Below are 13,636 nucleotides of genomic sequence, written 5' to 3'. Positions count from 1 at the left end.
TAAATAAATCTAACTTAAATATACATGACCTCTTAAATTAAAATAAAGTGAACATTAACACCAATATTATCATTTATAAAATGCTATAACAAAAAAAAACACATAAGCAGCAGATTTTTTTATTAAATAAAATACATACCAACTACAAAATAAGCGGGTATTAAAGTGTAAACGGACAACAAAACGGAAATGGAAGTGAAAAGGCCTGATGGTGGTGCTAAATTAGAGCCTATTACCTGTTCTCAGTCTTTTTCTCATCATGCGTCTTCTGTGTGATCCAATATCGCTACCATAGCCTTGCCCTTCAACAGTTATTGCGAGCCCTTGCTCAGCCGTAAACTCACCAAGAGTCCAGCGCCTAGCCTTCTTACAGGCTAAGTCACTGATCAAGTCCTCGAAGTCCAGCCTTGCAAGACTGCAAAGCATTATGGGGGGACAGCGCTGTGGAGCCTGAATATGGATCTGTTGGTCCTGGCACCAGGGGGAGGGACAACTGATTTAGTATGAATAGCTGTTAAAAATGTACCTGCATTTATTAAATGTCAGCTAAAAGAGGAGTGAAATGAAAAACCTCTTCATTTTCTGTGAAGATATTAACAGTACTTAATGTCAGCAAAACATTACAATTATTATTTACAATGGACTAAGCTTAGCTAACAGACTAATTTCCACCATGGACCACCCACCTTTTCTTTTGAAAAACTGGGTGACATATTGTCGCCCTTTAGTCCCTCTCTCTTGTCTTTCTCTCCTTTCTTTTCTTTCTTGAAAGCCTGACTTTGTGAGTGGTTGAGACATGGCACACACGTAAGTACTTACATCCCTGCTCCTCACATGCTCTCACTCTTTGCCAGAAAGAGCGGTGCCGCACAACATTTGGAGGCAGGACCAAACCATTACATGTAAATAGAGAGGGGTGTACAGAGGCTTTGGATAATTAACTTTTGGCAGAAAAAAAGTGAAATGAATCGTAAGTGTAGTGAGTACATTATCAATTTAACTTTATATTAATGTTAATTGTTGATGATTGATGAAAAGTTACTTAAAAAATTGTTCTTAATGTTCTAAAAATGTTTGGGGCCCCTGTCAGTCACGGGCCCTTAGAATCGTCCTAACCTTTCACCCCCTTACGGCGCCCCTGAGTGTACCCTCGGTTATAGCTCCTCCAGAGACACTCCTCTCTCCTCTAAATCCGTGTATCCTCGGTCACGGCTTCTCCAGACAGCCTCCTCGATAATCGATCCTCGACGAGCCTTTAGAGAAATTAGTTTTCCTTCCAGACGGCGCGCCGACATCCGTTTCCGGGTTGCTGCAGGATGACCTGGGAGTCTGGGACGCGAAATTAGAGAAATGACAAACGGCTAATTTCCGAGTACTCGCGCGCGTCTGCTTGACGCCAGGACGAACGGCCGCCCTCCCCGACAGGCGCACGGACGCGAGGGCCCGCTCATCACTGCCCCCACAAGTGCGACCGCAGTTTTAATTATTATTATTATTTTTCAAAGTTCCTTTATGATTCATTCAAAGCATTAAAATAAATGAGAAACAGAGCGTCATATACCTTTAAGAAATACGTGGGGGGCGGGGCTCATAACCCTTTAGGAAACGCCCCCTATAGGATCCACCCCCTTTAGGATCCGCCTCCTTGCTGTGGTCTGCATACAGACTGCCCTTATGTCTTGTAAAACATATCAAATACTCCATTAACTTTTTTAATTGTCGTTTTCAGGCAAGGTTAAGCATAAATGTAGTACAAAAAAACCCCTGCAAGTTGCTCTTTACCTCAAAGGATTATTTCCCTCCTGTTGAACTTGCTACTAGTTTGACATTAAATCATAACACTGTGTGCGTTTGTGTATGAGTGAGTGAGAGAGACGTAAGAAGTACATATCACGTGAACGCGCCAGCCAGGAAGTGGCCTATGCGCGCACACGTTTCGCGTTTGGCCTTACAGTCTATGGTTTGGCCGGGCGGCAGTGTAATTTGTTCCAAACAAAGTAGGACCGAGCCTGCAGAGGCCGAATGATAACAATAGACTGAACATTTTTTTTATTTCGTTTTTGTTTAAATGTCTAAATAAATCGTTTCAAGATACCAGCTATGGGTCCCGGGTAAACGAAGGAATATTCCAGAAACACTGTGGACTGCGGTGTTTGGAGTGCGGGCAGCGGCCCGGGGCCGAGAAGGAGCTTAGCAGCCGGGAGAAGCACAAGGAGTTGCCGGCCATTGTGTAAGCTACGGAATTCAATTATTCCCCAACTGAAACACCGCAAGTCTTGCATTTTAACGTCAATAATATTATGGCATTTAAACACAGTCGGGCGTCAGGTTTCATTGGATGTCATGTTGTTGTTTCTGTAAAATAGGTAGGCATATCAACCCTTTGGTGTCAGCTATCGTTAGCTTGATGGGGCTAATGACATTAGCTTCTCGAAGATTTTGGGAGCGTTTGATTGTATGACATATCCTGCTCTCGGTTGGAATACTAGAGATCTATAACCTTAGTTGTCACAGAGTTAAACACGCGTAAGAAATAGTAACGATAGCGGTTGTTTTGTTGGTACTGACAAGACCGCTGTATTGGATGCAGTTTAAATCTTAGCCCCAATGTGCGGTCTACAGTTGTATTGTCCCACACAGCTCAGTAAACGGCTACATTTAAGTAACGGTAACATTTTGCTGACTAAAGATTGTTTACTAAATGTTAACAAAGGGGTTTAAAAAACATAATCTTAGGAAAAATAACGTTGTGCAGGTTAATGTTAAGTCTTATACCGACAGGCACCTGACAGTCCAAAACACGTGTGCCTTAAAATAAACGAACCTCTGCAGTCTGTTGGCTAACGTACCAGTTACCATGCAACAACTCTAAGGATGGGATGCTGCATTGTTAACCTGCTAGCTAGCTTAATGAACATCACCAATGTTTTTAGTAAATGAACTGTACTGAACGCCGAATAAGATGGCTGATGAGGCTGTTGTCCTTTGTTTGTCATTAGAGTGTTTAAGCTAGCAGCTCGCTGTTGCTATGCTAAGGAAACAAGGCAAGAATCTACGATAGTTGGGTTTACGTACTGCCATAAGCTTCCCCTTGTAATACATAATGAGCATGCGTCGGTCAGCATTGTTGCAATTATATTACATGTGTTCCTAATCAGCTATCATCAGTGAACCACTTTCTTCTGTGTGTATGTTTTTGTTTTTGTTTGTTTGTCTGTGTGATCATACAAACAAAGTAAATGCAGTTTGTCACGAGTGACCTTACACACATTGATGTCAAACGTTTTTATTATTGTCTCCATTTGACCATTGAATGTCTCTTTCCCTCTGCCTTAGGTCCATATCCCTTACTTCCTGATTCTGTTCTGGGAGAGTTCAGACCAGTATCATCGCCAAGATAGCCGGGCCAGGCAAGAAGAGGAACACCTCAGATCCAGACCCCAGCAGCGGTAGTGAATCCGGAGACGGTCGACCCGTTAGTGCCAAGTGCCCGAAGATGGCCAGCAGTGGTGGTAGCGCTGTGGCTGGTTCCGAGACAGTGGGCCGTCGCGGTGGGGCTCAGCAGAGGGGGGGTGGTGTCAGGGAGAACAGCTCTGACCTGTCCTCCAGTACCAGTAAGAAGAAGCAGAAGGACCGGGCCAACCAGGAGAGCAGAGAGGCCAAGAGGGCAGCCGCTGCAGCAGTAGACGGGGTCATGGCAGAGGTCAAGAAAGGTAAGAAGGACTGAATGTATTCTGCGAGTAATGCATTTGTCATTGATTTGTATTTGTTGATTTATTTTCTCCGGTTATGCCGTATTAAAAAAACAAATCAATGGAATAACAGCATATTCCTTTTTTAAAGTCTGTTAAGCTGTTATTTTTACAATGACAGTTTTTTACCAAAAATAATTGTACATATCTAACTAACATATTGAATGCTTTTCTAGTGCTAAATACGTTTTTTTTAATAGATTTTTCTGTATTCAAAAAGTGGTCAAAATCCTCACAGGTTAAGCACTAGTAGCTTTGGAGGAATGTTTTAACAAGTGGGTCACAGTTATACTTTGTAAAGTGGAATAGCACGATTGCAATGCCATTGACATCTTGCCTCACAGTGTCATCTTATTCCACTGATCAACAAAAAGCAGGGGAGAAAATAGCGGTAAGCTAGCAAATATTGACGTCAATTATTTATATATATATATATATATATATATAAATAAAAAAAAAACACCTTTCCAATTTTTTTAGGAAGGCAACGGGTTTAACATATTGGCGAGATACAATGAGTTTTGGTGAGACATACCGAATGCAAACATGACTTTAGTTAGAAAACTATCAAGGGCACATTTTTTTATTAAAGTTTTTTTATAAAGCGGCATAGTGTAGTGTTGTTTGGAGTTTGTTATACCTAATCAAGATTTATTCTCAGCACTGGTAAGATTTCACTTAGTTGTAGTGATTCTAAACTGAACATCTAGGGCATTTGGAGTGTTTGTCCACAGCACAAAACAAGCTATGTTTTGATTCAATACTTGAATGATTAATCAAAAATAATAACCAATAGTTACATTTGGTAGCTGCACCCTTTTTAATTAAACTTTACAGTAGTAAAATACCGTTTTACAGATGAGGGTGTATCGATTTTGAAAAGAGCTGACCATAAATCTGACAAATGTTTTTAATATGAATTGTTTAATCGGCAAAGCAACTCTGCATATTTAGATCTTTTAGATGATTTTATTTCAATGAATAAAAAGATGCTGTGCTATGAATACACCAAATGAGTCTTCAGTATAGTCATATGCGTTTGTTGTTCTGTAATAAAAAGGAAACATGCAGCATCTTATGTATTTGCTGTGTAGCCCTTTTTTGCTGTTAATTTCATCCCATAGTTGCACATCATGCTGCTGCCTGGTGCTTTTTGTATGAACGCACCACTTTGTACATATTGTACTTTCCATATTTTGTGCTGTGTGTGTGGGTATATGCGTGTTTTTTTGTCATTAAAAAAAATGAGATACATACATGTGTGGATTTTCTTTGATATGGTTTCATTCCCTTCAATGAAAAGCTCTTGGCTGTATTTTATACGAGGAGAGTTGCAATTCAATCGATTTTGTTGTTTGTTTAGAAACACGTCAATGTTTCTTGGGTCTAACATTTGTTTATAGTGGTAGTGAACATTTAACCCTGCTTTTTAAAGATACTTTTTTTTTTTATGAAAAGAAGGGTAACTGTAGGTTTTCTTGCCTGAACCATTGTGCATCATCCTTGTACAATACTGTTAAAATAAGATTTTTTGTTTCAGGTATCTATCTTTGTATTTACTCTTTAATCTTTGTGACAAATGGAACACTACCGTACTTCCTCGTCCTTTTGTTAGTTCCCCAGAGGAATCATTGCAGTACAGTGATGGCATAATGTGATGGATATACCTACCACTGCTTCATCCCTTGAGGTAGAAATGCTGATTCAACAAATACCACATTCAAACCTCTCATACAAGTCTAAACTCAGTGAAGACACAAGTCCCTCTCACAATACAAAGCCGTTTCACTTTCATTATGTCGCCACATAACTGCCTTATTAAATGTTGGGTATCTGCCACTACTGAGAACCGAAAATGTTTTTTAGATAGTATTAGAAATACTTTATTGATTCCAATTCAAGATTTTCTTGGTTGTCACAGCATCATATAAACAAGATTAGATATATTCTATTGATCCCAAATTGGGGGAAAAAGTAAGTACTCAAAATGAAAGCAAAGACCAACCCAGCAAGTGGGAAAGTATTTACATTTCGTGTTTAGTATTATGATAAGAACAGAGGTAAAATAATAAAGCGTGTGTTAAGGACAAGGCCTATACTGACTACCTCTTACTTATGTAGTCAAGAGCCGCGTTCACACCGGAGTACTTTTCCCACTTTAGTTCCGATATAGTTCCGAAATGTCGCGTTCACACCAAAAAGAGCCGGAACTAAAATGAGTTCATGAGAACCTTTTTACCCCCTTCTCCGTCCCTGCTAGAGAGCAGGGACTCTCATGCGGCTCTCTTGTGAGAAAAGAGCTATATTTCTGATTGGCTGGGCGGATTGCAAACCACGCCCCGTAAAACTCAAAAAAAGTGTTGTGAAGCCACCATTTTATTAGCATTATTAGCATTAGCCCAGCGCAGAAACGCAGAGAGACTAACTTATGGCAACACAAAATAAAACATGGGAGCGGTGGAGATGAGGAGGTGTCGGCGTTCTGGCGATTTACTCGGAAGGCTTCAGTAGAAGCTGCTGGGACTCCCAGCAGCTTCTACTGAAGCCAGTCCCCAACAACCGGGGACTTCCGGCCGGGGATTTTGGGCGGCAGTATACGCCGTGAAGTTGTTTGCGGCCTGCCAGTAAACCCAAAGCAGAAGAAGAAGAAGTGACGTCAGCGGCTTCATTTGCCTAATCCACCCCCAGGGACTTATTCCGGTGTGAACGCGATCTGTACTTAGTTCATCAGAACTAAAGAGTTCTGATGAACTAAGTTCTCATGAACCTTTGTGGGAAAAGTACTGCGGTGTGAATGCGCTTAAGTATCAAGTACAATATTGAGAGACTTGTACTTTACTTAATTACTAAATGTTTTGCTACTTTGTACTTCAACTCTACTTCAATTCTGCACTACATGTATTTAATACCTTTTGTAACTTTACAGATTTGGATGAATGATGTGAAATATAATCAAGTGTTAAATCAGACTTTAGTTCCACCTGGAGTAAATCCACAAGCTACCCTGCAGTATACAAAGTCATTCAAACTAGCTGCACCTTTACCAGCTTTGAGAACACTTTAATGAGCAATCATTATAAAACATGTCCTATATATTATTCTGAAATGGATATTTTTACTTTTGTTAATTTAAGTATATTTTGATGTTTATACTTATGTACTTTTACTTCAGTAATATTTTAATTGCAGGACCTTTACTTGTAACGGAGTGTTCCTACACTCTGCTATGTTCTACTTTTACACTTTTTAACGTCGGAGCTTATCGATACCACAGTCTTTAAAAATGTAGCCCTGGTTTAATAGGATTTCGGTACCCATCCCTAGATCAAACCTCCTTATTTTGTGTTCAAAAAGCACCAGATTGATGCATATAACTTCAAAATGCTTTACATTTTCTTACAGGAAAAAAATGCTCCCAGTCCTCCATTAAGGGTCTGAGGTCCTCCCACCATAGTGTCACAAAATCCTGTGGAAAGCCCTGATGTCGGTGTAGTGTGTTACCCAGTTATGAGAGAACACTGGGCGTGGCTCCACTGGAAATGCAACTGTCACCAGCTGCAGGGATTGGGTGTTGCTTGTGACCTTTCTAGAGGGATTGAGAGGAGGGGTGAGTTAGAGTGAAGAAGTGACAGTGGGAAAGTCAAGGCTCTCTAGCCGTGGAAGACTACATTTAGTGTGCGTACATGACTTCGTTGCTTGCAGGAAACTTAACACTCACTGTGTTTTTGGGATGATACTTTATTTTCAATCACTTCCAAAGTCACTATGAACAATGGTACGTGTTTGTTTTGTTTTTCATTTTGTGATCTCTTTGACTGAAGTTATCACTCTTTAGTCTACCTTGAAATGCATAAATCACTTGCCTTAAGGCTGTTGTTTACTTGGTGTACAGCAGGGCTATTCAATTGGCGGGCCCGCGGGCCAAATCCGGCCCCGGGGTGATATTTACTGGCCCTTTGAGTATAATGTTAAAAAGTAATCTCTTTTTTTTTAAAATATTTATTTTTGGGCCAGAGTGCCTTTTATTCCAGAGGGTGTTACATTGAGAGATAGAGGGGAAGACATTGCCTGAAAACTTCTGCGGGTTCGGGTTTCAAACCCACCTACTAGCTACTGTAGTGACAACTCCTGTCATTGATTGCATCACTGCTTGAATGATTAGATCATTTCACCTAAATGAAATCAAATGAAATGATGTTGATGGTTAAATCAGCTTCACATGTAGGCCTACTGAGTTCTGAACTTGCCATTTAGATCTCTGAAGGCCGTTGGGCTATGTTGTTTCATTTAATTAAACACAATATATGCACTCCACTATGCTGTTTTTTTTTCTATTTACTGTATCTGAAGCTCTTAATATGATTGCTCATATTTCAAGCCATCTTTTTCCCGGCCCCTTGCTTTGGATCATTTCCATCAACCGGCCCCATTCCAAACTAATTGAATAGCCCTGGTGTACAGTTTGCTGCTTTGCTTGCTGAGTTTGCTGTAATGCCGGCTTCAGGCTATGTCCCAGGATGACCCATTTGGGCATAGTGTAACGATATGCCCTGAATATCTGAGCAGGTGCAATGACACTGTATTTTCTCAGTGTTGTAGAGATACAACAGGTTCAGGAACCACTCCTAAAACCTGGAAATGAGTTAGCAATTTAGCACTTACGGCTCCCTCGTCTTGAAGTCAGTGTCTCTTTGAACAAGTTTTTTTTAGATGCTTGAAATAAGATCTGTGGTTATCATGAGCCTAAAAGAGTTATACATATTTTGTTCTACGACTTAAAATATGTCCGTGAATACCGAACTGGTGAATGTCTGAAGCTTCTATGTGTCATAAAAACAGTGGTTGCAAACAAGTGACTAAATGAGACTACTAAAGGCCATCACGCTGAAAATTAGCCGTCTTTAGCTTAGCGGTAGTGACGGGAATTCATGTAGTTCCTTTATTGCCTTATGTGGAGATTATGTTGCTGAAGAAAAATCCCATTGCTTTTTTTGAGGGAGCACTTCATCAAATCTGTTTATGCCTGAAGAGATTTTTCATCATTGCCCCTCTCTATAGCATGTTCACCACATTCGCCTCACTAAAAAGCACTTTTTTCCTCTTCTATTTCATTCCATATTTACCAGATGAGATTGATTGTGTTGTCTTTTATTTGATCTATAATTGAATTTATTCTAATGACCAGGGTGGAAAGGGGAAGTGGTCTCTGATTTCACATAAACAGTATGTGAAGGTCAACTCTGTTGTGTTTTTCCAGATGTGTTTGTGGACTGGAAGCAGAATGTCAATGAAGTGACGGTCAGACTGCGCTGTGGAGAGGGGGTGCAGAGAATAGAGGATATCAACACGACCTTCACTGATACTCACTGCCATGTGCACTTCCCAGGTGAGTCCTAGTAATGCATATTTATTGTACAGAAACTACAGTGGAACATCAATAAAAACAGTCAAGTTCAATTTAAATACAACCACAAGGAAAACGGACAAAGTTGCATCTGTCTCAAGTGATTGCATACTTACCATTTATGTGCATTCCAGTTCTGTTCTAAAAACATCTGTATGCATGTTATAATTGCTCAGATGGACGGCAGTGGAGCTGCCAGCTGCAGGAGGAGATTGAGGCGTCATGCAGCAGAGTCCAACACAAGGAGAAGGGAGGCTTCCTGCACGTCATCATGCACAAGAAGATTCCCTTCCACATCTGGCCCTCGCTTAAGGTGAGTCATATAACTTAAAGGGGTTTTCATTTAGATTCAGGGAAGCAACCTTCTGATGTTTTAGTCCGGATACATACGTTTTGGGTATTGGCCAATATGTAGTACGTGATACAAAGGTGTTCCTAACTATGCCATTATTTTAGGTGCATATTTTAAATCACTGTAATATTAGCACGATTTCTGGATTTTTGCCAATTGAATCAAAAGGCTTTGGAAGCAATATGAAATATCTGAATTGTTAAATATTAAGATGATCTTTCTGTGTAAACATTTTTAACATGGCAACAACTCAGTCAGAATTAAAAAAAATACGCCATAATATAAATGATATAATATAGTATGAACTTAGTATGTCATTGAATAGATAAGCCCCATTGTGACCAACTCAATCCAGCTATTTGATTATAAATAAGAAAGAAATGACTAAAATCACTTAAACTACCAGCAATGTACTCAGCCAATTGCAAATTGTTAATATTTATCCAGCTAATTAGGTTACAATAAGCTAAATGAAATCCAATTGCCAGATCTTAAGCCTTTTTATTATTTGAGTACAAATTATTTGAGTTTTTTCCCCCTAAAATGTGACCTTATACATGAAGAATTCTTTGCATAATATTTTATTGTTTTATGAAATTGTGTAAAATTAGTTATTACTGTAAATGGGGTCTTCAGTTCAGTCTGCAGCTGGTTAGATACAATGTTTTTCCTCTACTTATTCTTATACAGTCAAATAAGAAGGAGAAGGAGACAGTTCCTATTGAGACCAAAAAAGAGAAGGAACTGGAGGGGAAGCCCGTTGCCTCGGAGTCATCAGAGAAATCCAGAGTGTCCTCCACGCAGCCAAATCAGCAGCCTCCCCCACACAGCGAGTCCAGGCGCGGTGGCAGCAAGGCAGAGCGGGGGGTGAAGCGCGGCCTGAAAAACAAACAAGCGTGTGACAAAACCACTACAGACTCTGCAGGGGTGAAAGGTGGAGCTGGAGATGGCTCAGCCCCCACCAGCAAGCCTGTCGCAGTCACGCAAGGAGAGCCTCAGGAACCCAGTGCCAAGCGCACCGTCACACAGCTGCCCGCGGCAACCAAGGAGGCCACTTCACCTGCCGACAGGGACGCTCACACACACCTGCCCGCTGGTCGGAGCCCACAGACACAACGCAGAGATGGAGACAACAAAGGCGGAGGAGAGGAACAGAGAGCAGGAGTCGCTGCTGGCAGCCATACTAACAAAACTCAGGTGAGAAACGCTGTTGTGTTTTTTTATTTAGAAAGTCAAAGTGTATTGTTTTACCAATTTAACCCTTATAATTTTAAGGATTAGGTCTGACGGGCCTTTGTGACATGCAACAACATTAACATTAACATTAACCTTTCGGTTGGTCGCTTGTTAGCAGACCCTTCACGCGATGGCAGAGCGAACAGGTACAGACAGGGCCCATAGTTATAGCCCTATAGTTTAAATCTACTACCCACAAATAAACATATTGACATGGGTTACTATTTTAAACAAATTGTAAATGTATTTAGGAACCTATCAATGTGATTTTAAGTGGGGGTGGACCTCAAATCCTCTAGGGGGGTCCGGGGGCATGCTCCCCCGGTAAGATTTGTTTTTACATTTTGGAGCTAAATACATCAATGTGGTGCACTTTAAGGGGCAAATAAAGAGACTAGATACATGGAAACACTTATATGAAACAGAACTGTATACTTTTCAATAATCATAAAATCATGGCCATAACCAATAACATCACATTTCCAATATGAAAAAACACTGAAACTTGTTTATTTATTTATTTTGGGTTCATTTATAGTTGTGAGTGTGTCTATGCTCCTGAATCAGCCTCTCCTGTCTCCCTCCTCTCCCCCCTGCTCCTCTTTGAGGCAGCAGCAAAGACTAGTTTTAGCTTATTTTATTCATGCATATTTTACTAATCACTACCCTCTCAAATGGAAATATGTGTTTACATAAATGGTGACCAAACCGTTTGAGACCCACTGAGAACTTAGACTAAGTTAATTATCTAAACACTCAAGAGTCCTTTACCTCACCTGAGCTGAGGTTATCCCGAGCTTGAATGACACACAGAGACCAATCGAGGGCTTTGATTTGTGATCTGTATGACAGGGGCCATGTCGGCAGGCCACATCATGTAGACAGCCAGTCACCCTGTGTGAGGCAGGCCACTTAACATGCACGATTTTGGGAAAAAATCTAATTGCGATTTTCCTGACAAATATTGCGATTGTGATTCGATTTGCGATATTTGTTTTTAAGCGGCCCAACGGACGTTTATTGTAAAATGAGGCCATATCTCCGGCTAGGAAGGTCACACCCCCGCAGCCCGAGCTACGAGTGAAAGAACTAAAGTTACCCAAGTAAAGTCTGTGTGGGAAACCCTGCTGTTTATAAAGGTTCAGAAATTGTCTAATGTTGCGCAAGTGCAATATCAGTCAAAAATATTTAGTTGTTTTTTCCGATTCGTGCAGCCATATTAGCAATTTAATGACACATCTTGCCACATTGTGATAAACAAATGTCTTGATGCCATTGGGAGATTGTGCCGTTTTCATATGGTTATTTATATCTGCCTTCTACTAGGGCAGAGGGTGCATTGAACTATTTGAGAAGACAGACTCCGGTCATCGTTTTGCGTGCAAGCCAAGCACTCCCTAATGCTTTTCTTGGCATGTCCCGCCCTGCATAGCTTGGCAGCAGCATAACTGACTAGTTGTTAATTCAATACCTAGTCCTCATAGTCCTTTACTACTGAGCCAGTTCCACATACCCTGGATATCTTTGTGTTATCTGGCCTAACTAACCCTAACAACAAAAAGCAGTTTTAGACGCTAGTTTCAAACTCAGTAAATCAGCCCAGCATTTCTCCGTCTTGCTACGAGCACATTTACAGTTTGCAGCATTTGACCAATCACAAACAGTAAATCAGTGTACTGGACAGCAGAGAGGAATATTTCACAAATGAAGAGTAGACTATTAGACATATTTGAAAATTATGGTATACCATAGAATAAATAGGTTTCTTAATTCATAACCAAAAATAGATGTAAAACATAATTGTCTGCTTACCGCAAATGTAATTATAGTTGGACCGTTCTGATAGTCAGTGATATTCTATGAACACATCCATACAGTCTGCGTTGTTCCCTGCCATGTTTCTTTTAGCCTTCATTATAACTTCCTAGCCTTAAAGTTCTTCATATTTGTGTGATATAATTGTACAATCCTGATGCTTTGATTTGTCAACAGGCAGAGCTTTTATACGAGTTGATCTCTTATCTAGAACATAACATGCTTCAGAGCACCATAAGTTACCATGGTGATCCACCTCTGTAAGAAGTGAAACAATGGCGTACGACTAGGGTTGGGTATCGTTTGAATTTTAACCATTCCGGTTAGGCCTGTCGCGATAATCGCAAAATTGACTTATCGTACGATAAATAAAAATGGACTCGATAACTTTTCTGAGCTCTGTAAATTGCCGTTCACAAAAGGATGTGACCAGCATTTTAGCCAAGCGCGCTGTGGCTGCCGGCCACGCGCGCTGTGAGGGGAGGGGCTCACACACAGCCAGGTCAGAAGTCGGACACTCCGCGTACACGTGCAGCAGCGTAGCATCCAAATTAATAATATAGCGACAAGCGGGAGACAACGTTTGACTTACTCGAGGGGAATTTAAAGTGAAATGGAATTGGTTACTAAACCTAACTACACATCTCCGGTGTGGCAGTATTTTGGATTCAAGCCAAATTAACGAGGCCAACCTACGGATTTGAATGAGCCGGTATGTCGCATTTGTTTAAAAAAGATAGCGACAAAAGCAGGCAATACCACAAATCTTAAACTACACCTAAAACATAACCACCCCATTCTGTTTTTTCCCAGCTGGGAGCCCCCACCTTCCCAACAGTTTACAATCAAAGATGCATTTGCCCGACAATGCAAGCATGTTGGTGTTCCTTGCTCGAAATCTTTTAAATACAGATTTTGATATGGCCTGTTGAGGCATCTGCGTCTTTGTATGGACAGTGGACTGTAAACTTGACTGTTGTTTTGAGGAGGTTTTTTTTGCTTGTGGGACAATTTGTGCTCATATTTATTTATTTATTTATCGAGAGAGAGAGAGAGAGAGAGAGAGAGAGAGAGAGA

At 40.6% G+C, this 13,636-nt stretch overlaps 1 protein-coding gene across 1 annotated transcript in view; it reads left to right on the top strand.

Annotated features, from left to right (window-relative positions):
- Positions 1-1,919: 1,919 nt before the first annotated feature.
- Positions 1,920-13,636, top strand: part of usp19 (ubiquitin specific peptidase 19) — a 57,627-nt gene continuing 45,910 nt past the window's right edge. Inside the window, 5 exon segments of the mRNA XM_079676945.1 lie at positions 1,920-2,230; positions 3,337-3,713; positions 9,010-9,138; positions 9,333-9,469; positions 10,199-10,705. Coding sequence (XP_079533071.1) covers positions 3,497-3,713; positions 9,010-9,138; positions 9,333-9,469; positions 10,199-10,705 — 990 coding nt within the window. The 5' untranslated portion in view covers positions 1,920-2,230; positions 3,337-3,496.

Source organism: Notothenia rossii (genome assembly GCF_949606895.1).
Source record: "Notothenia rossii genome assembly, chromosome: 4".
Classification (NCBI taxonomy): Eukaryota; Metazoa; Chordata; class Actinopteri; order Perciformes; family Nototheniidae; genus Notothenia; species Notothenia rossii.
The sequence above is the reverse complement of the archived record's forward strand: the minus strand, read 5'-3'. Positions and strand labels throughout refer to the sequence as shown.